The sequence below is a fragment of the Podarcis liolepis genome (assembly GCF_965112155.1).
Source record: "Podarcis liolepis genome assembly, chromosome: 11".
NCBI lineage: Eukaryota > Metazoa > Chordata > Lepidosauria > Squamata > Lacertidae > Podarcis > Podarcis liolepis.
The window spans coordinates 129,135-156,076 of NC_139565.1; the positions used below are offsets into that span (position 1 = coordinate 129,135).

A 26,942-nucleotide genomic window follows, 5' to 3' on the forward strand; every position below is an offset into this window, starting at 1 on the left:
GTCCAAAGGCCCTTCACACAACTGCATTACACCAGCAAACTTTAAAGTGTTTTTCATCCACTTTATTTTGGATACAGGAAGTTGATGAGAGAACTTTAGCTTTCTTTGCACAAAAGTATAAAAACAAAATACCATATTTTTCCATGTATAAGACACCCCATGCATAAGATGACCCCTATTTTTTTGAATCCCAAATTAAGAAATCAATATTTTAAATTAGGGTTGCCAAAACCATGAATGACATTGTAACTTACAAGCAGATGGAAATCTGTAGCACTGAAAGGGGCAAGGAGGCATGTGGAAGAGAAAGCCTGCAGAGGACGGGCAAGAGGCCCCCTCCAGCCTGCTCCCCTATCCCCCAAAAGTCCCTAGCCCAGCGAGGGTGAGAGGAGTCTCTCAGTGCCAGGGCCATCTTAAGCATATCTGGCACTGTGGTGCAAAGATCCCTCCGGCACCACCCCCCTTTCCCAGAGTTGTCGACCTTTTCCCAAGCCTCTGCAGGGATCGCTTTCCTCCTGCAGAGGCTTGGGAAGGAAGCTGCACACCCACCAGCCATATGGTTGACGGGGCACAACTGGCGGGTGTGCAGGGAAAGGGGAGGCTGCTGGAAAAGCCGCACAGCTCCCCCACTCGCTGAGAGGCCAGCGCTCTGGCGCAACGAGCCAGTAAGCCCAATAGGAAAGAAGGCTCTGCTAAGTGCCACCTTGCCCAGGGGGGCCTGTGGTCCCTGAACTACTCCAGAGTAAGCACGTTGTGCGTGAGAGGAGAGGCAGGGCTCTCCAAGGCGGGGAGGTTGGGTGAGGACAGCAACACCACCACGCAGCTCTGGGGAGGGTGACCTGAAGGAAAGGCAGTGAAGGGTTGGAGGCATTCTTGTGTGTCCTGAGGGGAGGGGGCTGGGACTTGGCAGAGGGATGGCGCTCGCTCACATTCAGATCTGGCTGGCTGATGAGAGCGGCAGCAGCAACAGCAGCAGTGCTTGGGCTGGTGCCAGATTTTGCTGTGAGTTGTTTTTTACTCCTTCACCTGCTGCTGCTGCTGCTGCTGCTGCTGCTGCTGCCTGATGCTTGAATGGTGGAGCTGAGCGCTTCACTGCTGCCACGGCTGCAGCAGCAGAACAAACAGTAACAGCTACTGGGAGAGAGGCTTGCAAGGCCTTGCCACCGGAGGAGCTCAGCCTGAGGTAGCCATGTCCTGGGGACCATCAGTGGCAGCGGCAGCAGGTTCTTGAGCTTTTTTTGGCCGATTGCTCTCCAAGTTGTTAAGGTTTTTTTCGTCCAAGCAGACAAACTGCCCAAGCCAAAAGTCTAAGTATAAGACTACCATCCGTGTATACCATGGGTAGGCAAACTAAGGCCCGGGGGCCGGATCCAGCCCAATTGCCTTCTAAATCCGGCCCATGGACTGTCTGGGAATCAGTGTGTTTTTACATGTGTAGAATGTGTGCTTTTATTTAAAATGCATCTCTGGATTATTTGTGGGGCATAGGAATTCGTTCATTCCCACCCCCCAAAAAAATATAGTCCGCCCCCCCCCCCACAAGGTCTGAGGGACAGTGGACTGGCCCCCCTGCTGAAAACGTTTGCTGACCCCTGGTGTATACAGTATGTGGCTCAATGACAAAGGTCTAAGAACTAAGCTCTATCAGTGTCAGAGTGGGGGAAAAGACTCGTCTCCTAACAGATTCTGGCAGGAGCTGCTCTCTGCTTGACACCACCCCACTGGACTAAAAGTTGATTCAGACATTCAGGAAGACCATGGCCTCATAACACAGTCCTCATGGGTTTGTATACTAGTCCAGAAGCCCCCCAGATGTTCACTTGTTCAGACACCCCACCTCTCTTCACAGATGGCTTTTTGACCAGGAGGCCTAACAAGAAGCCTTCTGCCAAACGAATTAGCATCGCATGTGCAAGATGACTGTGATGTTGCATTGCGTTCGAGGAACTGATTCTCCTGCTCTAATAAGCTAATAGGGCTTATTAGCTGGAACTGTCCCAGCCGTATAATTAAAACAGAAGTTAATTATATGAAGGAATGAAGTGAAGCTAAGGTTGCCATCTAGGCCCACTAGGGAGGGCACACTCTTCCTACTGAACATGGTGGGGCTTCCTTGGATGGTGCTCCATGTTCTGGTGGAGGTTTCAGTCAGGCCTACCTGGTTGCAGTAGTGTTTGATGAGGTTAAAGACAAATCCACGATCCATGAGAGATAGAAGATCATACAGGAAAAATGCTAGGCTAATGTTGATCTTTTCTGCTTGTTCACTTTCCTTTAAAATAACAATTAAAATATGTTATTACACTTAAAATTAGCTTTCTTTTTACACATATTTTGAAGGGGGAAACCTATAAAATAACCAGAGGACTTTTCAGGTCATTGTTTATGTGAGTGCCCTCTTGACCAGCCACGCAAGTTTGTCAAGCACCTGGAAAGCCACATAACATGAGTGCCATGCAGCTAATAGCCCAGAAACAACCACTTTTACAGGCATGGAAGAAACTTAATATTAGCATTTGGAAATGAAAATGGCAATGTGTCATTTAAGGCTCATTCTGCATTGAATTAATCATGATAATACTTTTAACACGTAACACAAAGTGCAAAAACCTGTTTGACAATCTAAAGCTCGACTGATTTTAATAGAAGGCATTGGCCAGCCTTAGCATTAAGCAGTGTGAGGATGAGTTTGAAAGTCATAAAAGGGCAGTATTTGTTCCTTGTTTAACATACTACTAATTTTCTTTTACTGCCAGAGAGAAGCACTTGTCTGATTTTCTGCCTCATGGCAAAATAACTTGGCCAGCCTTGAGTACAATGAACCTTGACCTGTGAAGGTGTGGGTGGTGAGGAAAATGTCATTTTCTGTTCAACCTGAGGTAGTAAAATGCATTGGGCCACCTCTGAAGTAATAAATCTCAATGGTGTTATAAAATCCATGGGTTTTGTAATCTTTATATAATTTATTATCCACCCTTCAATAAAATTAATCCTGGTGTCTTATAAAATTCAAATTTCAAAATCATCATAAAATAAAAAATTATTTTGAAGCCCTGGAACTTTGCCACTTTAGGGCTCTTTTGGAAAACAAATTATGCAGAAAATCTGTATAAGACCATATCAAATTTGTTGCTGTTACATTTGTTGAAGCCTGCAAGAATAGAAAGTTCTTAACCTGGCTGCCTTATATAATAATTAGTTCCCATGGTGAAAAAGGTAAAGGTAAAGGACCCCGGGACAGTTAAATCCAGTCAAAGGCGACCATGGGGTGTGGCACTCCTCTCGCTTCAGGCCAAGAGAGTCAGCGTTTGTCCACAGACAGCTTTCCAGGTCACTTGGCCAGCAGGAATAAACCACTTCTGGTGCAACGGGACACTGACGGAAGCCAGAGCACATGTAAATGCCATTTACGTTTAATGATTAGGTCCCAAGCTATGTTCTGAAGACACATGAAGCCACCATCTTGCTACAGCCAAGTAGGTCTGCCCAGCACCTGAGATACCACCTTGGGTTTCATGACAGAAGAAAAGCAGGATGTAAATGTAAGAAAATGAATATATTTTAAAATACCTTTGTTGGTCTGCTCACATAGCAGTATGAAAGAACATAAATCAGAGTATAATAGTTGGGGGGAACATATTCAAAAGTTATTCACAAAACAAATACCTTGGAATGCAATTTATTGGTGTTCAAACCATTTCTACCAAATTTCAGAATGTCTTTCTGTCTTATCGATAGAGTAGAGAAAGCAGATAAAGGGAGGTTTTTCAATTGCTCTGCCTTTTATAATACTAGAGCCAGTAGTCATCCAATGAAGCTGATTAATGGGAGAAAATTACCTTCTGAGGTTTGACTAAAAGGGCTGCAATCTCTGAGGTGACCACATTCACTATAGTGGTGATGTCATCCTTGAAGCGATTGGAAAATCTACTTCGGCGGGGCGTGTCCTGTTTGTTCATGTTATCAACATACTGAGCCATGCTCTTGATCTTTAAAAGAATAGGCACTGTTTAATAAATGTGTGGCTTTAAAATGAGGCCAAACTGGGGACTTGAGAAAACCAGCATATTCTGGAACCCTTTAAGAAACCCTCCTCAAGCTTTGCCTGCATTCCCTGAAACCTGAGACAAAAACCTCTAAAATCTGTACCAAAAATCTTTGCAAGGAATGTCAAGTATTCAAACATCAACTCAGAATCAATACCCAAATTTCCAGAATTCCTGTATATAATGCAATAATACACAAGCTCCCTGGCTTGATTTAAATATAATACTGGTGGTTTTTTAAAATAAAATAAAAAATCACAAAGACATCAGTGCAGGGATTCATGCAACTGGTGTCATGTTTACATTGGCCTATATTTGTACTTCTGCCTTTGCCTGCACATGAGAGGCTTGCCGAGTGAGACAGAACTGCAATGGCAGTGGATTACTGAGTGAGAGGAGGAAAGGGAGGCTGGGGCTGTGTGGGCACACCAGCGGCATTGCTAAGTTGACTTCACTGGTGCACCATATTAGTCCTGGCCTCCCCTGCAGTGACACAACTGCCAGGAAGCTAGCGTTGTGGCTCTGCTCCATCAGGCAAGCATCTTCTGGTGTGGCATACATCTGGCCCGCAAAATGCTGGCGTGCAAACATGGTGAATGGTTTCCATATTTAAATGTAACACTAGACACAGAGTTTTGTTTTAAAAATGAACCACACACACTTGGCATCATGTTTAAATTTATCTCCTTTTGTTTCTTGCTGTGTAAGTGATCAGCTCAGCTGAGTCAGTTTCCCTCCCTTTCAGTCAAATCCTCACAGGTTTATCAGTGACCCAGAGTTTAAGCAGAGCCTAAAGAACTCTCTACTATGCTGTTGGAGAAACGCTCCTGATTCCTTGAAAGCTATTCCCTCACCACAGCTCCTTCCCTGACTAAGCTGTTATTATTTATAGGTTGCCCATAATTCACACTTTCATATGATTACAGAGAAAGGCTCGATAGCTGCAAGGGCCAAGGAACCATGCTAGGATTAAAGCATTCTCCACCTTCCTTCAACTGGGCCTCTTCAAAACCTACAACAATGGGAATGCACTGAACTTGCCTGGTTACTGAAAACAAAGCACCGTTATAAAATCTTACCAACAATTCGAAGAAGAACCAGGCATACTTGAAGACAGATTCTCTCACGATGCCAGTGCTGACTACCATTTGAAGTGCTAACTCTTCATGGAAGTGCTACACAGTATATTAAAAACAAAACAAAAATAGGATAATCTGGTTTTCAACATTGGACCTCAACACAACATAACTCAGACAGGGGCGAAGGAAGGTGTTGTTGACACCCGGGGCGGGCGTCACTACGTAGGGCACATGTGCAGCGTCGATACGTACGACGCATATGCCATACGTAGTGATGCCGCACATGTGATGTATAGTGGTTTGCTGCCACCGCCGCTCCAGCATCGTACGGACGGTGCTGGGATCCCTCCATCATCGCTACAGCCGTGAACGGAGGCTGTGAACTGCATCGCACGCATGCATTGTACTTAGTGGTTTGCCGCCAGCACCAGGATCCTCTGCTCGCGGCTGTAGCCGCAAACGGAGGATCCTCCACATGTGGCTGCGGCGATGCGATGGCTGCTCGCGCCACTGCGAGCCCCCGCAGGGTGACTTCTTGTCACCTCCGCAGACATGGAACCCGGGGCACACTGCCCCCCCCCCATTGCGACACCACTGCTCTCATGGGGAATCTAAAATGAGAGCCTTTTTTGATTAGTGCACACACGCATGCATAGACTAAGATTAATGAAAACAGATAACAGGTAGATGAAAAAGCAGGTAGCTGCAACCCTAAGTAGCAGATTTGAAACAGAACAGCATGAAGGAAAACAGGACAGTGGTGATCATTAACATATCGGGTAAAATGAATTAACAATGCCAACAAAACAAAATGCATAGATATAAATATATTAAATATAAAGTTCATTTATTGAAGGCCAAAATAATTTGGAGGTATTACAATAATATTAGGTACATATTGCTCAATCTGCCAGAGACCTTGTGAAGGTGAAATGGCTAATGTGCAGCCAGGCTGGCCTACGAATTCAATGGAATCCAGACACCATTCTAAATCTTTAATTCCATAAAAATATATATGCACAAGGAGAATGTCACATGAAAACAATATGGGAGCCACTAGCATTATTTAAAGCAATGCTGAAATCAATGTAGGCATCATTTTTTGAATAATATATTTCAAATGTGGCTGAACATTCTGGCTGGCTGAATGCACTTGGGCATTTAGGCTTGGACACCAAAATGGGCTCATTCTTTTGATTTGCCTGGCCATACGTTGCCTCCCTTGAACACTGGGCTTCCTGCCATTCGTAGCCGCTCTCCCCCCAGCCCCCCAGGGTGACCTGCTAATAACTTCAGTCCTTTTATCATTTGCCTTTCACTCTTTTTCTGCTGCACTGGAGAAAGGTGACTGAGTATATTTCCAAGAAGGTTTTTTTTAAAATAAAAAAACACTCTGTTACAGTGTAGAGATCACTTGTTTAAGAGTAATTTTATAAACACATTGGTTTTATTTATTTTTTTAATTTCATATGCTACTATTCTGGTCCAAATGAACCCTTAAATTAATTTATCCAAAGATGATTGGCTTAGGTGTTCAGTTACTGATCACCTGAATCTCTGCGGAATGGTTCATCTGTCTGCCCGATACAACCCTCCTTGCAAAGGGTTCATCCTCCACACCTTCCTTTTTCTTCACAGGAATATTTATTGCCAAAACTGGTGTGCTTGCAGACCTCATCAGTGACTGGTGTTGCATTATGTGGCAGACTACCTTTTTATTGGACGGTCGAGGGCTTCCACAGGGGCTTGACATATCACTGGTGGGCTCACTGTAGCAAGACATCCGGTTAAAGCTCCGATCTGCAACCTGGATAAAATCACCAGAAGCCATATATAAAACGAAATGAATGAATGCCTGAGCATACACAGTCTTACCAAATAAAGACATGGTGCCTTTTTGATGGTGACTGCTTACACTGGAAGAATAAACTTGGTTTAACCCTACACAGGTGGTATACTAGCATATGGTATACTAGATTTCTGACAAATTGTTCTGGCAGAGAAATTAAGTGGCCAAATAAAGGAGGCAAGAGGACATGCTGACAATTTTGGAATGGAGTACTTTGTTTCATTTCTAATGTTAATACAGCAGATCCCCCAATAGAGCCACCTTCGACTCATGGATTTCTCTGGAGGTACACACAGAATTAAATCAACCGGATATTATATATCACAATGTTGTATCCAATAGTACTTCAGTTGGTTATGGTTGTTTATGTGTTGTATGTTTTATGAAAACTGAATAAAATACAAATATTTAAAAAGAAAGAGAACATGAACACCATTACCCATGGCGCAGTGTGCAAGTGTTGTTATATACTTAGTAAATTAAACAATGCAAATACACAACTGGCCTCATACGTTTCAGTTTAGGACTGTATTCCCAGTTTCCATGCTGCTCTCAATCCCATCCAGCACTGAGTGAACCTTTCTTGCATAGACTTTAGGGTCAGATTCATTTGTTATGTAGACATGACACACCTCTGGAATAAAGTATGTTTTATCGTGGAAATAGTTGGAGTTATCTGCTTTTAATATTCAACTCTCTAACATAGGTATTTATTGCCCATTGATCCTAAACAATGCTGAAGGTACCAGAAGGGCATTAAATGAAAGTTAGTGAAGATTTTGTATTTTTGCCCTATTTTATTATGAAGTTATTTGGAACTTTTGAGGTGCATTTGGGATTTTATTCCTCTTTTGTTTGTATCCTGTGATTTCCTATATTCTGCAATGCAAAGCAATGATCGTCACTGTAAAAAGCACTGGCATCCTTTGCATTACCTGCCTCAAAGCCTCAAATGAGATCAGTAAATGGCTCTAGCCATTTGGTGATCCAATAACTGTAAACCTAAGCAATATAATGCTCGCTATAACTGTAAAACAACTGCTATAATATGCTTAGTCCATGAAGCGACTCTAGTTGCTCCATTATACTACATTTGCTACTGGGTGCAGCAACAAGAAGCACCAAAAATGAAACCCATCCTGAATTTCAGCTTTCTTGCCTCTTACCTTGGAAGACATGATGTTTCTGACTTCTTCATCAGTAGAAGCCTGTGTCCCAGCAATGTCTGGATTACTGCAGCTTGTTGCCCGGCTTTGCAAGAGTCGAGAGCCCACGGAGAAAGCTGTGGTACGGCCATAAGTGTAATAACGAGATTCAGCCAGGTTAGTGCTGCCTGTTGCACCTGCCAGGAGTAAAACATTATTGTAGCTCATGTCCTTTCAGCCTTTGCTCCTAACTCAAGAGGTGATGCTCATCCATGTGCTATCCAGCACCTCATCTGATACCCTGGCTCTCTAGGCAGCCTCTTCTGTCCACTCCACACATGGGAGGGGGAGGATTGGAAGGCCACTGCAGATGTACATATACTTTTATGTCATTCTTCTGTGCTTATAATCTATGTATTAGGTTCCATCCTTAAGTCATGGAAGCCTGTGGGGTATGTCATTGCCCCTTGGCGAAAGATTAGACATCCACCTGATAGTGATGATGGTGCATTAGGGACGCGGGTGGCACTGTGGTCTAAACCACTGAGCCTCTTGGGCTTACCGATCAAAAGGTTGGTAAGATTCAAATCCACGCAACAGGGTGAGTTCTGGGGTGAGCTGACAAACGCCAGCTCCCTTGGCCTGAAAGTGAGATGAGTGCCACACCCCATAGTCGCCTTTGACTGGACTTAACTGTCCAGAGGTCCTTTACCTTTACCTTTTAGTGATGATGCAATTTCAGACATTGCATCACTCAACATACATAGCATTTACTATGTCACATACATCTCCTTATCTGGCTTATCCTCAGTGAAGCTGTTACCTTGTGCACCCTTAATTGGAGATAAGACCAGCTGCACTCACTGCAATTTATTTCTGAGCACATATCCACAGGATTGAGCTATAAATGAGCAAAGAGGATGTCAGGACCTTCTTACTTGCTGCCCACAACCAGAAGGTTTAGTTCATAAGCAGCTTATTTTTACTAGAAGCCCAAAAGCAATACCTAGCCTGATAGAATCTCTCTGTATTTCAGGAAGGCGGAAGACATAGTAGACATAAGATGCTAGGAGACAGTTTCTGCCATGCAGGTCCTTGCTCAAGTCTTTGCTGTTGTGGAGGCTGTTCACTATCGCAGCTGCAGATTCAAAAGCAAACTGGGAGAAGTTGGCTGGAGACAAAAAGAAAATACTTAGTTTCTGATACATCAAAGAAAAGGTATAAAAGGATCCAAGTCCACTTTATCACAGACATTCCTCAAATCACTTTTCTTCTTATTTACATCTTGCTTGATGTAGCAAATAGCATTTTTTTTGTTAAACCAAAACAAAACGCTGCAGAAAGTATGATGGGGTTTGGCCATCAACAGCATCATTTTGTGAAACTACAATGATAAGTACCTGTCTGGCCAGCTATAACCATGGGCTGGACAGCCAACTGGAAGAGTTTATCCAAAACCAAGTGTAAAAACAACACAAGGGGCTCCAGGCGGGAGGAGTGCAAGCAGATAATGCTGAGTTTTAGTTCATGTTCAAGAGTGGTTTCTGTGATCTTCTCATTCAGCACTCGAATGGGGAATGCAACTTGGCTTTCTAGTGCATGGCACAGGATGAAGAATTTCTCCAGGTGATTGTCCTATAAATATAAGCCAGAAAGATGTATATGATGTGGGGAATCTACTACGTAACTTAGCTTCCACTACTAAATATTAATCCAAACAGAAAATGGAAAAAGGTAAGAAATCATAAAGGATCAATGTTTAATCATTTCTGATATTTCTCTAAAATTCAAAACTGCTTTGAAATACAAGACCAGACGCTTCATACACGAGGATTTTTTCAGGATTGTGATCTTAACTGCTTTATAGTGGTACCTCGGGTTACAGACGCTTCAGGTTACAGACACTTCAGGTTACAGACTCCGCTAACCCCAAAATAGTACCTCGGGTTAAGAATTTTGCTTCAGGATGAGAACAGAAATTATGCTCTGGCAGCGGGAGGCCCCATTAGCTAAAGGTTAAGAACAGTTTCAGGTTAAGAATGGACCTCCAGAACGAATTAAGTTCTTAACCCGAGGTACCACTGTACTTTAAAGTGAAAAAGCCAACAAAGCAATGAAACTAAGATTACATTTGGAGACTACTACATCATTCCTTTTATCCTGGAACAGGTTTTATTTCCCCATTTGAAGTGCAAACCTATTCTAAGATAGACATGAATAAACTTTGCTGAACTTAATGGGCACCCATATTCCATTACACACACACACCCGAAGTAGCAGAAGAACTGGTTTACGTGTGTTGGGGGTTCATGCCTAAAATGGTCTAATGGGAAAGGCTTATGAAGCACCCCTTCCGCTAATACTGGTATATGAACAGGCTCCAAGTTTACTGGAAGTTGACACCTTCTCCCTGGTTCTTTTCATGGATACTTGTAAGGGCAATGCACATGATTTCAATTGGAAGTTATGACACCATTTTCATCTAGGGGGCTTCTTTGAGAACTTTGTTTGGAACACAACAGGACTACAAACCAGTCTTGCTCAGCACCTGTGCTGCATTGTTGTTTTTAAGACTCTAAAAAAAGTCTCATGGAACTACACAAATAAGGAAGTTGCATTATATTTTAAGTTGGGTTTCCTTGAATAGGAAGCTGGTGACAACTGTAACTCAGGCTTCAGGTATTCCAACAACTTTTTTTTCTAATGCCAGAATTTTTTTAAGCAAGTCATTCTATCCAAGCTATGAACTTGAAATAGCTTCTCTTACGCTTGGGATTTCAGTTGCCAGTCTCCAGGAAAAAATTAAATCCTCACCTGTGTGTGAACTGATGATATACCTTGCACTTCAATATTAAACACTCCCTTGTGTCCTTCAACCCATTTAACTGGAGGAGATTGTGGAGGAACTTTCTGTATTGAAGACAAAACAACTTGTTGATCAAACCACACACACATACACACAATGTATTCAAGATGCCAATACAATTCTACTAAGTTTTGGGCCTTTTTTGCAATTAACACTTTAGTGTATTTTTCATCTTTGTTGGAAGCTGCCCAGAGTGGCTGGGGAAACCCAGCCAGATGGGCGGGGTACAAATAATAATAATAATAAATAATAATAATAATAATAATAATAATAATAATAATAATAATTATTATTATTATTATTATTAATGTTTAGAAGAAGAAGAAGAAGAGTTTGGATTTGATATCCCGCTTTATCACTACCCTAAGGAGTCTCAAAGCGGCTAACATTCTCCTTTCCCTTCCTCCCCCACAACAAACACTCTGTGAGGTGAGTGGGGCTAAGAGACTTCAAAGAAGTGTGACTAGCCCAAGGTCACCCAGCAGCTGCATGTGGAGGAGCAGAGACACGAACCCAGTTTCCCAGATTACGTGACTACCACTCTTAACCACTACACCACACTGGCTCTCAGACAGCTCACACCCAACATTAACATTTGCAATCCAGTGCAGGTCATTCTCAGCCTATCAGGTTGCTGAGATTATGGCACGGCATTTTATATGGCTTTACAGTATGTGATTAATTCATCTGGGTTAAGTTTTTACCAATGCTCATTCTTGAAACTGACCAAGACATTAGCTAAGAAAGTGCTCATGAGCAAGTTGCTAGAAATAATCATGATCTCCTAGTCTATACATGATTACATATGATTGTGTAAGCACAAAGGTGGGGGCAGATGAAGTTTGAAAACAAAATAAAGTGGTGGAATTGAAATCTATATCCATTACACCTTGTATTCCTAGAAAGTTCTCCCACAAACAATGTCCCAAAGGAACATAAGCTGCAACATTCCTCTGAATATTAGAGCCTCATATTTGCTTGCTAACCTAGAGGAACAAACCAAATAATTCCATAACATAATTTTTAACATGAAACTTACTGAGCTGTAGGACCAAGTCATAAGTCCCATTATGAAAATAACAAAGTTCAGATACATGTCTTTTTTAAATGGCCGGCAATTAAGACCCTGTTTTGTTTCATGCTGGAGAACTAGATTATGCCTTTCCCCATATTACTTCTAGAGACTTTGCTGAGATTTAACATACATAGGGCAGGATCCACCTAATGAACCCCTTCAATGGGATTTCTATGCAAGGGATTTTCCAACCTTTCTTCCATCCTGTGTGGCTCTGGTGGTGCCAAGAGAACCACAAGAACAGCACATGGCAGAAGAGGATTATTCTGCCTTGCAAGTTGATAAATTCATCTTAGTGCAATGTCGAATTCCACCCCTAGTGTATACACCCCTTGCATTTACCGTATTTTTCGTCCCATAGGACGCTCCATCCCATAGGACGCACCTAGTTTTTTTTTGGGGGGGGGGAAATAAAGGGAAAAAAAATCCCCTTTATTTCCCCCCCCAAAAGCAGGTTGGGGAAACTGAACCAGGTCGAGGAACAGCGGGATGGCGGCGCTGCGCCTCCCTGCTGTCCCCCGAGCTTGTGGGGCTGGCTGATGTCTGCCTGGCACGAGGGGCACTCTGCTTCAGGGCGCCCCGCCCGGCAGGCAGCAGGCTGCTATCCGCAGCGTGGGGAACCCTGCGGGAACTCCTGCAGGGCTCCCCACACTGCGGATGTCTGTCCGGCGTGCGGGGCGCTCTGCTTCAGGGTGTCCTGTGCGCTGGGCGGCAGGCTGCTATCCGCAGCGTGGGGAGCCCTGCGGGGAACTCCTGCAGGGCTCCCCATGCTGCGGATGTATGCCCGGTGCGAGGGGCACTCTGCTTCAGGGCGCCCCGCCCGGCAGGCAGCAGGCTGCTATCCACAGCGTGGGGAGCCCTGCGGGGAACTCCTGCAGGGCTCCCCATGCTGCGGATGTCTGTCCGGCGCGCGGGCCGCTCTGCTTTCAGGGCGCCCGATGCTCCGGGAATCAGGCTGCTATCCGCAGCCTAGACAGCCCTGCGGTATCTCCCGCAGGGCTGCCTAGGCTGCGGATGTGTTCCCGAAGCGCCAGGAGCTCTGCTTTCAGGGCGCCCGACGCTCCGGGAAGCAGGCTGCTATCCGCAGCCTAGACAGCCCTGCGGGAACTCCCGCAGGGCTGCCTAGGCTGCGGATCTCTTCCTGAAGGCTAGTGAGCGAGAGGGGTCGGTGCACACCGACCCCTCTCGCTCTCCAAGCTTCAGCGGAAGCCTGCATTAGCCCCATAGGACGCACCCAGATTTCCCCTTCATTTTTGGAGGGGGAAAAGTGCGTCCTATAGGGCGAAAAATACGGTATATATGATACTCTATTTAAGTAAGGCAAATATTAGAATGCAGGTTGGCAACTTGTAGTGGGACGTGGGTGGTGCTTTGGGTTAAACCACTGAGCCTAGGACTTGCCGATCAGAAGGTCGGCGGCTTGAATTCCTGCAACGGGGTGAGCTCAAGTTGCTCAGTCCCTGCTCCTGCCAACCTAGCAGTTCGAAAGCATGTCAAAGTGCACAGAGATAAATAGGTACCGCTCCAGCAGGAAGGTAAACAGAGTTTCCTTGCACTGCTCTGGTTTGCCAGAAGTGGCTTAGTCATGCTGGCCACATGACCCAGAAGCTGGATGCCGGCTTCCTCAGCCAATAAAGTGAGATGAGCACTGCAACCCCAAAGTCAGCCACAACTGGACCTAATGGTTAGGGGTCCCTTTACCTTTAGGCAACTTGTGGCCTGGACTTCATTTTATGCAGCCCCTTACACCTTGTTGTTGTTGTTGTTAGAATTTATATACTGCCCTATACCCAGAGGTCTCAGTGCGGTTCACAGAACAAAATCAAAATACAAAATCACAAAATACATAATCAAAATAAAAACAAAACAAAAACACCCCCCCTAAAAAACCCCACATTTTAAAAGGGCCGAGGAAACTTCCTCAGTCTTCCATCTCATCAGAGTTCTTTCCTTCCTATTTGTTTCCCTCCTTATTTTCCCCAAAGTGTTTTCTTCTTCCTTTTAATAAGTTTCAGAACAATTGGAAGGAGTGGTATTTTATTTGATAAAAAATAAATACCCCCCCCTGGCATGCCAGAGGAGGCTGGGCCCCCTCAATATTCCGCAGCCTGGCAGGCCCCGTCAGGTTGCAGCTGCAACTGAGGCAAGGAAGAAGGGCTACCCCTATGCTATCCATATAATCAGTTATCAGTAATCAATATATTCAATATATATTCATATATGCTTACACAAATCAAGGATTACAGTACTTTATAATCCATTTTGAATCAAAATGGAAGCTGTGCCTTAGCTAACTGCAAACTGCTTGAAACAGCAAAGTTAGGAACCGACCTTTCCCCTAAAAAAATCTGTGTACCCCGGACAAAGGGGAAAGACATGAATCAGAGATTCTGGTACAAATTCCCCTCAGATACAGGCTAAATTAATCCACAGAACAGGAAGAGCAAAACCACAAAATGTCCAAGCTCCCTGTCCTGTCATAACTAGGGGAAAGGTTAGACTGAGCGTCACTGGGAGCATCGGAAAGCAGAACTGGAACCCTGCGCTTGACCAGTGCTAGACCAGGAGCTAGTAGCGTGACAACTGCTTGCTGATTGGCTGATTCTTGCTGACAATATTATGAGTCCCTCATGATTGTCTTATGATCTATGATTTGCTGTGATTTGCTCAGGTATAAAGACCCCTGGATTTCTGTCAATCGGGGTCCCAGTTCTTTGGAAGATATTCCAACTGGGTCCTTATTGCCTGGCAATAAACTTCACCTTCTTATTCTCCATTGCTGAGTCTGTTTGATCCTTATTTTGCACTTAGCCAAAACCACTAAACGGTCACGTGCTACACAACTAGGCCCCGTCGGGCTTCCTCCCACCATGTGACATCATGCATGTGTGCCAGCCTCCCCCCCCCCCAATATTGGGCGGAACTCGGTGCGCCTGCCACCCCCGTCTTTTATCCTGGATGCTTGACTTGGGAGAAAGTCAATCAATTGACTTGGACAATCTTTATTCCATGTTAGATAATGCAGAACACTTTTGTCTCTGGGTCCACTCTTGAGGGAAAGTGGCCCACCTCTGCAATATACTGAAAATAAAGAGACTGTTTCTTTCTGTGGTTTTTCCCATTACCTCTGCTGAGTGCATGGAATAGTTGGCAGGCAGTCTATCCAAGGCAACAGGGAGGCAATAATGGCCTGTCTGGAGACGATCATTTAACAGAATTGGCAGCCACTGAAGAAATGAATGGAAAAACAGTGTTATATCATTACTTCATGTGATGCTGGATACTGATCTGGCTTAATTATATTCTTGAGTAAAAGATTTAAATACCAACTGAGATTGTATTCCTTCCTATAGTGGATAATGTAAAGACTTTTACAGCCTAATTTCTTTGATAGCTACTTTGTAGACATGTTATCTGGATCACTGCCACCATCTTTTGTTCTGTAAAAGTGATTAGTTCTGAACCGAAAATTACGAATAGCTTTTTAAGAGTCCAACCAAATGAAGGCAGATTACTCTTCTTGGTAGGCTATACATTTATACACCAGAGCTGCAACTGCCCCTAGATGGAGTCATTCCTAGTTGGGATGACAGATGACATGCCACATGCCTATATGACAGGTGTGATATACATGTAAACCATGAGTTATATGTACCCAGTCCATTCACTATCATACATGCAACAGATGCAACAGACACTGGCACACATGTCTGTGACCTATGCGTGTCTCATTTTCTTGTCATTTGAACTATGCTACATATGTCTTTCACATATATGCAACTGTGTTTCTAGTACGCTTTTGTCGCACACATTACAAACATGATAGTGTGGTGGATTATATTTCACTCATGCTCCTTTGAAATCTTGCATCCATGCATAAGAAATTCAAATAATTTTGCTTTTGGTTGAAAAAATCTTTTGCAAGTTTTGCAGGGGGGAATTGTTACAGTGGAACGTTAAGCTTTGTGGAAAATGTCTATTTCCTTAAGAACTTGCCAACATGAACCAAAATTGACCTACTGAATATCCCAGGAGAGTTTCTACACAGGCTCCTTGCTTTGGCTGACAACTGATGTGGTAAAATGTGAATAGCAGGTGATGTTTTTCTGTGAGTTTAGCTGGCAGCTTAATTTTCACTTCTTCATAGAAATCAGGAGATCTACATTTGAAAATATAAAACAAAACAAATATACGTAGCAGTGTTAAAGCCAAGTAGCAGAATTCCAACTTGAGAGAGGAGGTGGAGAGGAGCCTGTGAGCCTGCAGCCCTCTCCTGGCTTTTTAAGCACTATGCAGCCATTGGCAACACTGTACCTTCATCAGCCACCTCTGAGGATTTCATATATCAGTGCCACTATTTTTTTCAAAAAATCTTTGGTGGATCAGAAGAACAACTTTATTACATCAATTTCACCACTCCTTTTGCAGAAATATTCGCTGTTCAGGAAGACGGTAATTCATACACCTTGTTCACCAACACAACCAGTCCCACCAAACTACTCAGTATCCATCACGAAGATGTTCCATCCAGCAATTCCCAAGTGATGGCTGTCCAGCCTCTCATGTTGGCAAACGAGCACAGCCTTCTAGCAGTGCAACAGTTGGGCAAAACCTTCTGACTAAAGCAGCAAAAAGAAGCAGCAAGCCTTGCTCTACCCAGGTGACCCTTCCTGATAAAGAGTCTGATACTAGGAGAAAAATAAAGAGAATGCTTCCATGCTAAAAATGTTGCCTTGAAGATTCCTGCCTCTACTGATTCATAGCCTCAGGGTGAATCAGTGGTCCATCAAGACTGGTATTGCTTGTTTAATAGCACCTGATGTCCTAGACCAGGCATGTCCAACTTCCAGCAAGGTTTGATCCACTTTCCAATATCAAAAACTGGTAGTGATCTACCACACTCTCCCATTGTCATTCTTCAACTTAAACATATTATATCTGGCTGAGCTTATGATAAAAATAACAACAAATGATAGTTGCTTCCATAAAACCTGGTTAGTTATAAATCAATATTTTTAACAAAATGCATGCTGCCTCCATCAGCTCTGCCTGCTCCGCCCCCTGGCACAGCCCAAGTCCCAGCCTGCACCCCCATTTGCCAAAACAGGGTGCAGGCTAGGATCCAGTTCCTAATGGGGGGGTCTGCCCCTCCCCCTCCTACCAGGCAGGGAGCAGCATTTCTGCAGTCATTCCCCCCCCCCCCATGTGGGGGACGGGACAAGAAATTTTCCGCATCGGGTACCACCTGACCTTGGTTTGCCACTGACTGGGGGCTTGAGATTGACTATTCCCGACTGATTATTTTCTTCCCTTTGCCATCTAATATTTAAGAGCAACTGATGCAGCCATCTTGATCACTGATTTTCTTCCATAAATTGGCCTGTTTTTTTAAAACCCAACCCAATAATAATCATTCATTCATTCATTTAAATTTCTATACTGCCTTTCATCTGAGGATCACAGGGTAGTTTACAATATAAAAACGCAAAAATACATAACCTAGTAACTAACAAAACAATATGTTTTAAAAAGCCACAGATTGTTTAATTAGCTAAAGGCCTGGGAGTTGAGGAATGTTTTTGCCTGGTGCTTAAAGATATGTAACAAAGGCACCAGGTGAGCCTCCCTGGCTATAGATTTTTTCTCATATATGAGGCTATAGATGTGTCAGCAAACTTTTGCAGCAGGGGGCCGGTCTACTGTCCCTCAGACCTTGTGGGGGGCCAGACTATATTTTTTAATACTAAGAATAATAAAAAAATATTATTTATAAACAGCACATCTGGCTGAGTTTCCCCAGTCACTCCGGGCGGCTCCCAATCGAGAGTTAAAAACAATACAGCATTAAATATTTAAAACTTCCCTAAACAGGGCTGCCTTCAGATGTCTTTTAAAAATCGGATAGCTGCTTATTTCCTTGACATCTGATGGGAGGGTGTTCCACAGGGTGGGCGCCACTACCGAGAAGACCCTCTGTCTGGTTCCCTGTAACCTCACTTCTTACAATGAGGAAACCGCCAGAAGGCCCTCGGAGCTGGATCTCAGTGTCTGGGCTGAACGATGGGGGTGGAGACACTCCTTTAGGTATACTGGGCTGAGACCGTTTAGGGCTTTAAAGGTCAGCACCAACACTTTGAATTGTGCTTGGAAACGTATGGGGAGCCAATGTAGGTCTTTCAGGACCAGTGTTATATGGTCTCGGCAGCCACTCCCAGTCACCAGTCTAGCTGCTGCATTCTGGATTAATTGCAGTTTCTGGGTCACCTTCAAAGGTAGCCCACGTAGAGTATATTGCAGTAGTTCAAGTGGGAGATAACTAGAGCATGCACCACTCTGGCAAGACAGTCCACGGGCAGGTAGGGTCTCAGCCTGCGTACCAGATGGAGCAGGTAGACAGCTGCCCTGGACACAGATTTGACCTGCGCCTCCATGGACAGCAGTGAGTCCAAAATGACTAACAGGCTGTGCACCTGGTTCTTCAGTGGCACAGTTACCCCATTCAGGACCTGCCCCCCCCAAAAATAGTACTTCTGTCTTGTCAGGATTCAACCTCAATCTGTTAGCCGCCATCCATCCTCTGACCACCTCCAGACACTCACACAGGACCTTCACCGCCTTCACTGGTTCTGATTTAAAAGAGTGTCATCCGCATACTGATCAACACCCAGCCCAAACCCCCTGATGATCTCTCCCAGCGGCTTCATATAGATATTAAAAAGCATAGGGGAGAGGACAGAACCCTGAGGCACCCCACAAGTGAGAGCCCATGGGTCTGAATACTCATCCCACAACACCATTTTCTGGACATGGCCCAGGAAGAAGGAGCGGAACCACTGTATGACAGTACCACCAGCTCCCAGCCCCTCTAGACGGTCCAGAAGGATGTTATGGTCAATGGTGTCAAAGGCCGCTGAGAGATCCAGCAGAACTAGGAAACAGCTTTCACCTTTGATCATCGATCAGTGCAACCAAGACACTTTCAGTCCCATGATGAGGCCTGAATCCCGATTGGAAGGGATCCAAATGGTCCGCATCCTCCAGGTGTGCTTGGAGTTGTTCAATCACCTTGCCTGTCAGGGACACGCCCAGCAAAGGAATCTCCAGAGGAAGAGGAATTGGCTGCACCTGAGTCTCCAACTTCAGAGGAAGAGGAATTGGCTGCACCTGAGTCTCCAACTTCAGAGGAAGAGGAATTGGCTGCACCTGAGTCTCCACCTCCAGAGGAAGAGGAATTGGCTGCACCTGAGTCTCCACCTCCAGAGGAGGAGGAATTGGCTGCACCTGAGTCTCCACCTCCAGAGGAAGAGGAATTGGCTGCACCTGAGTCTCCACCTCCAGAGGAAGAGGAATTGGCTGCACCTGAGTCTCCAACTTCAGAGGAAGAGGAATTGGCTGCACCTGAGTCTCCACCTCCAGAGGAAGAGGAATTGGCTGCACCTGAGTCTCCAACTTCAGAGGAAGAGGAATTGGCTGCACCTGAGTCTCCACCTCCAGAGGAAGAGGAATTGGCTGCACCTGAGTCTCCACCTCCAGAGGAAGAGGAATTGGCTGCACCTGAGTCTCCACCTCCAGAGGAGGAGGAATTGGCTGCACCTGAGTCTCCACCTCCAGAGGAAGAGGAATTGGCTGCACCTGAGTCTCCACCTCCAGAGGAGGAGGAATTGGCTGCACCTGAGTCTCCACCTCCAGAGGAAGAGGAATTGGCTGCACCTGAGTCTCCACCTCCAGAGGAGGAGGAATTGGCTGCACCTGAGTCTCCACCTCCAGAGGAGGAGGAATTGGCTGCACCTGAGGTTCAAGCATCAGGAAGCAAGAAGCCAAACGCAGCAAGGCAGGAAACGTGTTGCTGTGGCAAAGAGCTGAAGGAAAATGCTGACCTTATATCCCTTCCCAGCTCTTGCCACCAGGTGCTGTGAGTTACCAATCAGCCTCACCTGTGAGGCTGCGCCTTGCCTCTTCAGAACAAACTTAGGAAGGTCTCAGTCCTGCAACGTCCTATTGGTCACAGGGCCTGGCTCCTACACGTACACCTGACACGTACACCTGAGTTTCAGTCTGATAAGGAAAAAATTGCCTATGTAATCAGCCAGCTGGAAGGCAATGCCGCTTATGGCTAATAAGCACCATGCCCTATCACATCTGAGCGAGTTTCTGCAGATGATGAATTGTATGTTTAAGAATGCAGCGGCAGAGCAGCAGCTGCTGAATCTACGCCAGGGCAATAATTCTGTCTCTGCCTATTGTACTTCATTCAGCTTGTTAGTTCAAAAACTGGGCTGGCAGCTAGACAGTAAACCTGTGGCTGCACTGTACCAGGCAGGCTTGAGTGAATCGATTTTGGACGAGTTATCGAGAATAGGGCCTCTTGAATCCTTGGAAGAGCTTGTGCAATCGTCCTTGCAGCTGGGACTGAGAGAGCAGCAGAGGAGGACTTTTTACCATATGTGGTGGGATTGTTGCAAGAAATTTTGAAAATTGGGAAATGATATATAATGAGTTGAAGAAAATGTTCCATTTAACATTTGTAAAAAAAAAACCCTGAAGCATTTTTGTTAGGGATTGTAGGAAAAGACCTGCCAAGGAAATTGAAAAATATTTTCATGTATGTGACAACGGCAGCAAGAGTTTTAATAGCACAAGGATGGAAGAATGAAGACACTCCGACTAAAGAACTGTGGCAGGACAGGAATGGAGATCTGAGACTGTGTGCATTTCATTCTCAGAAGTTGGGAAAGAGAATTGCTCGCCATAAAGGAAGCTCTGAGCATGTGGAGGCATCTACTCAAAGCGGCCCAACACCCAGTAGAGGTGCACACCGACCACAATAACTTGGAGTACTGGAGAACTGAGAGGCACCTGAATCAGAGACAGATCCAATGGGCAGAGTTTTTTGCCCAATTCAACTTCCGGATAAGATATGTACCAGGACACCAAAATCAGAGAGCAGATGCTCCGTTCCAAAAGCCTGACTACTTGGAGGGAGAGCCAGACACAGAGTTGAAATATATGTTGAAACCAGACCAACTGCAACTGGCAGCGGCATAGGTAGTGGACCTTGCAAAGTTTAAGAGGCAGACGGTAGTGGATGGGTTCGTATGAGATAAAGTAGAAGCAATGTGAGGAAATGGGGACAGCGTTGAGGGCTTCAGTAAGAAAGACGGTTTACTGTTCAAGGGGGAGGCACTCTGTTTCGGCGGAAGAACTTCAGGCTTGAGTGCTACAAGTGTCATGATAACCCTACGGTGGGTCATTTTGGATACTACAAGGCACTGTATCAGCTCATGAGGCAATTCTGGTGGCCAAAAGTGCGAGAAGAGACAAAAGAGTATGTGAGAGTGTGAGAGACCTGCCAGCGGGCAAAAATGCTGAGGGAAGCACCTTCCGGATTGCTACAGCTGCTTCCCACCCCACAAGGACCTTGGGAGACAGTCGCAATGGATTTCATCACAGATCTGCCAGAGTCAAGGAAACAGACCGTGATATGGGTGGTGGTGGTGGTGGACTTATTCACAAAAATGGTGCAGATGTTGTGGACCACGTGTTTAAGTTGCACGGATTGCCATTGAGGGTTATTTCAGACAGAGGTACACAATTCACTTCGCTGGTTTAGAAGATGATACAGCTGTTGGACGTGGAAGTGTGCCTGACCTCATCAAGACACCCTCAAACCAAAGGAGAGTTGGAAAGAACCAATGCGACGCTGCAACAGTACCTTTGCTGTTATGTTAATTATCACCAGGAGGGCTGGGTGGATAAGTTGGGACTGGCAGAGTTCGCCTACAATAATGCTGTGCCGCGTCAACCCAGCAAGCTCCATTTGTAGCCTACAGACAACTACAGACAACACCCAAGAGCATTCCCAGACCCTTGGAGTAACCTGTCGGTGTCAGCAGCGGAGCACCTTGTGGAAGAAATGCAGACCTTACACGGATTATTGAGGGAGCAGCTAGACACCACCAAGGTAGTGTGCAAGAGGAATGTAGACGAGCAAAGACAGTCAGGGCCTGCGATCAAGGTGGGAGATCAAGTATGGTTGTACACCAAGGACTTGCCTCAGAAAGGGAGGTGCAAGAAGTTAGGACCACGAAGGGTAGGGCTGTTTGAGGTAGTGGAACAAATTAACCCTGCATCGTTCCAGCTCAAACTACCAAATTCTATGAAAATACACCCCATATTCCATAGGGCTCTCCTATCACCGATCACACCAGCCCATCAATATCAGAAACCTAGACAACCTCCTCCACCACAGGTAATGGTGGAGGGAGAGGAGATATACGAGATAGAAGCAATATTGGATTCTCAGCTCTGCAGGAGGAAGCTGCAATACTTAGTTGCCTGGAAAGGTTATGGGCCTGAGGATAATTATTGGCAGAAGGCAGAGGATGTGCATGCCCCATTACTGCAGAGAGAGTTCCACCACTGTTTCCTGCACAAACCCAAACAAAGAGGGTGGAGGGAGGAGTTTACTAGTAGCAAGGAAGCAGACTAGGTTACTAGTAGCAAGGAATCTCCAGAGGAAGAGGAATTGGCTGCACCTGAGTCTCCACCTCCAGAGGAGGATGAATTAGCTGCATCTGAGACACCAAGAAGTAGGAGGCAATTAGAGCAGAGGTGGGCAAGGACGTGGCGTATATCTGGCCTGGGAAGGGTCAGAAGCCAGTCGAGTCAACTGACTCCAATGGCGAAGGATGAGCTTGGACTGCTGTAAACCTGTTATTGAGAAATAAACCTCAGCTACTTAAACTGCCAGTGTCTTGTGTGGGAGAAGCTCTAAACCTGACATTGCCCAAGATTGGTAGATTTGAGACTGGGCAATAGTTGGCCATATTGGCTGGGTGTGAAGATCTTTTTTTAAAGAAGCGTTTTAATGACTGCCTCTTTCAGCAGGTCTGGGAAGGCTCCCTCCCAGAGGGAAGCATTCACCACCCCGCAGTACCCATTGCCCAGCCCTTCCCGGCTCGCTTTTATTAGCCAGGATGGGCAAAGATCAAGGAGACAGGTGGTCGGTTTCACTTATCTAAGCAGCCTGTCCCCTTCTTCGTGGGTAACAGATTGGAATTGATCCCATGTAACATGACTAGACAGGACTCCAGCACTCTCCCACCCCGGCCCTGCTCCCACAGTGGAGTCTACCTCCTTCTGAATCTGAGTGACTTTATCTGCAAAAAAACTTTGCGAAAGCATTGCAGGAGATCTTGGGGTCTGTACCAGGCTCCGGCGACGAAGGTGGTTCCAATAAATTGTACACCACCTGAAAGAGTCTCCGGTTGTTGTTTTCTGCAGATGCAACACAGGTGGTGAAGAAGGTCCTCTTCACCATCACCATTGCCACTTGGTAGGCTCCAGATTGAGCTCTAGGCCGTGTCTGGTCTGATTCAAAATGAGTTATCCGCCCCTGGCACTCTAGCTGTCTCAGCGATTGTTTCATTGCCCTCGGCTCAGGGGAAAACCATGGTGCTATCCAGACTCCATGCATTCGGAGAGGGTGCTTCGGAACCAGACAGTCAATAGCCCTAGTTAACTCCGCATTCCAGAGGACCACCAGGGAATCAGCTGAGAGGCCATCAACATGGGATAAAACATGCCCTACCACTCTCTGGAAGCCAACTGTCAGCATCGCCCTTGAGCCAGTGCCACTGACTGGACTCATCCACTTCAGCCCTGACTGGGCTAGGCAAGCTGGGTAGCACTTCCAGAGACCACCTTCTGCACAGGAACAGGTCAAAGTGCTGTGGACTCACAGCTTAGAGTTGTGAGCACCAGATTCACTTCCACAAGAAGACAGTCGTCGCACAGCAGAGTACAGCAGAGTCTAGCAGAGCATAAACGACTCAGAGAGCAGCTCTGTAGAATATCTTCTTTATTCTACAGTGGTGCCCCGCAAGACGAATGCCTCGCAAGACGAAAAACCCACTAGACGAAAGGGTTTTCCATTTTTCGATGCGCTTCGCAAGACGAATTTCCCTATGGGCTTGCTTCGCAAAACGAAAAAGTCTTGTGAGTCTTGCGATTTTTTCCGCTTCCCCCCTTTTTCTAAGCCACTAAGCCGCTAATAGCCTTTTAGCCGCTAAGTCTTTAATAGCCGCTAAACCGCTAAACCGCTAATAGCGCTAAGCCGCTAAGCCGCTAATAGGGTTGCTTCGCAAGACAAAAAAAACGCTAGACGAAGAGACTCGCGGAATGGATTAATTTCGTCTTGCGAGGCACCACTGTATCTACAACTATTATACAACTATATACAGAGCTTAATGAGGTCTAAGCATAAATGAATGCTGAACTGCACTGAGTGTCTGCAGCTGCTCTTAGCAGCAACCTTATCTATACACACAATCTCTAACACTCAGTCTCTCTCTCTCCGACACTGACTGACTGACTCTTTGATTTGGTGCTGGAGCAGAATAAGTAGAGAGCAGAACACCGCCCCTCCTCTCTGGAGAATCAGCAGACTCATCAGGAGATTCTTAGATATGGGAGGGGTGAAATCTCCTCACCAACTGGATCCATTAAGTGGCGGGGACGGACCATCCGAATCAGTCCCACCTCCCTGCAGAGGGGATGGGTCGCAGAGAAGTCCAGTTGCACCAGGAAGTGACCTAACCATGGCACTTCTTTTGTTTCGCTTTTACTTAGTGTCAGATCACCCACAACTGTAGAAGTGAACACCAGGTCTAATGCATGTACATGGCTATGAGTTGGGCCAAACTTATTCAGGGACAGCCCAATGGAGGCCATGCTTTCCACGAAGTCCCGCGTGGCCCCTTGTAAGTTCGTGTCAGCATGGATGTTAAAATCCCCCAGGACAACCAAACTAGATGTCTTCAGGAACACATCCGCCACGACCTGAAGCAGCTCGGGCAGGGAATCCTTGGTGCAGCAGGGAGGTTGGTACATGAAAAGGAATCCTGTACTGCCCCTATTGCCCAACTTCCAGAACATGCACTCAGAAAACTGGGTCAGTATAAACTACGGTAGTGACTTCCTAAAAATCACTGCAAAAAAATCCCACCCTGCCCATATGACCTGGGTTGCTGTGCGTAAGAGAAACCTGGTGGACAAGCAGCAGCAAGGACAGGCCCATCTGCTTCATCCAACCAAGTCTCTGTCACACATGTCAGGTCAAATCCTCCATCCACGATCAGGTCGTGGATGGCAGTGAATCATTGACCTGGCATTGCAGAGCAACACTTTCAGGTCATGTGGGTTTCCCTTGCTGATTCCAGTATCTTTCTGGTCAGGACCAGACCTGGAGGCAGGGATAGTCTTCAAAAAACAACTAATCCTGCCTCTTCAGTAATGACACGGTCTGGTCCTGGCGTAACGCCTCCTCTTGCACGTGATCACTGAGATCGGGTGTCCCAATACACCCCCCCGTGGCACCTGCCCCAGCTATTCTGTTGGCTGAGGCCCACACCCAGGCAGCCCTGAGCCTTTCCCCTTAAAAAGCAAAATACAAACTATACAATAACTTAACAAAATAGTGAAAGTAAAAACAAAGCAAGAACCAGTTATGCTAAAATTAAACTACTCCCCACCCCGACTAAACATTTGTCCCTCCCCAAACAAAAAGAAAATAATAAAATAATATTTTTAAAAACCCACCATTTGAGGTGCAGCAGATTAAGAACACTTTTTAAAATTTTAAAAACATTTTTGCCACTTGCTGCAGAGAGCTGCTCAGGGTATTAGTGAGTGTAGGCCCCGCCCCCTAGGCCCAATGGAATTGGCTGGAGGAGGGAGCGGTCTTCCCAAACACTAACAGGAGCAGCAGCAGTGCTCTGGAGCCATCTCTGGAGCCTCTTAAGCTGTGGCAGTGAACAAATTTCACCTGCCCGCAAAGAGGCCTGAAGGTGCTTTGGTTTACCTGCTCCAGTTGTCATCCCAATAGCTGCAGTTGGGCTTCTCCAGCCAGCCAGGTGCCATGGCTGGGTAGGAGGCTGAGTTGGCCAGCGAAGACAGAAGCAACAGCCTGGCGGAGGAGCCGTGGATGGAGGTAGGGCAACTGGGGCATCGCTGGAGCTTTTACTCACCACCTGCTGCTGCTGCTGCTCCTGCTGCTGCTTCTGCTTCCTGAGAGGAATCACAGAGAAGACAGAGCCACCGCCAACGCACAAGCGACGGCCGCAGCCACTGCAACAACCCACCTGAACGCCATGGGAGGAATGAAGGAGGGAGGCAGGCAGGCAGGTGGCAATGAAGAAAGCGTGTGGAAAAGGGGCACGGAGAAGGAAGGAAGGGCAGACTGAGGGAGGAGGAGGAAAGTGCAGCAGCAGCAGCAGCAGCTGGCAGCCAGTGTCACACACCCCCTTCACAGCGTTGCCCGGCGTGGGACAAGATTGCTCCGTCCCTGAGGAGTAAAACGCCGCCATGTGAGGGAGAGGGAAAGTACGTGCGTGCTGGCAATCCACGTGGCAATTCCCGGACCATTCGTGGGCCGGATCTAGAAGGCAATTGGGCCCAACTAAAGAATCATGGCAAGGAAAATTGATGGACTATGCAGAACTGGCAAAATTGACATATAAGCTATGGGACAAGGATAACTGTAACTTTAAGGATGAATGGGAACCTTTCACAAAGTATCTGAAGACGCAACCAAGCGAATTGGACTCCTTGGCAGGTTTTGAATAAACAGCCACAATTTTTTTACTGATAATAATCAGCTAAAAAGTTTGAGTAACATGCAGAAAATAGCAATATTAGAGAAACCAAAGACTGGAACTGAGGGAAGTCGAGAGGTGGGGGGGAGGGGAGGGAGGAAAAATGGGGGGGGATAAGGATATGTTTTGGGATAATATATCTTGTTATAACTTTGAATAAAAATAAATAAAAAATAGAAGGCAATTGGGCCTGATCTGGCCTGCGGGCCTTAGTTTGCCGACCCATGC

The 26,942-nt window shown here is 45.8% G+C and overlaps 1 protein-coding gene across 3 annotated transcripts in view; it reads right to left on the minus strand.

Moving 5' to 3' along the window:
• Window positions 1-26,942, minus strand: part of DOCK8 (dedicator of cytokinesis 8) — a 167,469-nt gene that overhangs the window by 79,284 nt on the left and 61,243 nt on the right. For all 3 annotated transcript variants that reach the window (XM_083464727.1, XM_083464728.1, XM_083464729.1), the window contains 10 exons: window positions 16,081-16,219; window positions 15,186-15,287; window positions 10,934-11,029; window positions 9,520-9,754; window positions 9,126-9,290; window positions 8,141-8,316; window positions 6,837-6,932; window positions 5,126-5,221; window positions 3,840-3,989; window positions 2,159-2,272 (listed from right to left, as the gene is read on the minus strand). In XM_083464727.1, coding sequence (XP_083320853.1) covers window positions 2,159-2,272; window positions 3,840-3,989; window positions 5,126-5,221; window positions 6,837-6,932; window positions 8,141-8,316; window positions 9,126-9,290; window positions 9,520-9,754; window positions 10,934-11,029; window positions 15,186-15,287; window positions 16,081-16,219 — 1,369 coding nt within the window. The remainder of the gene's footprint in view (window positions 1-2,158; window positions 2,273-3,839; window positions 3,990-5,125; window positions 5,222-6,836; window positions 6,933-8,140; window positions 8,317-9,125; window positions 9,291-9,519; window positions 9,755-10,933; window positions 11,030-15,185; window positions 15,288-16,080; window positions 16,220-26,942) is intronic.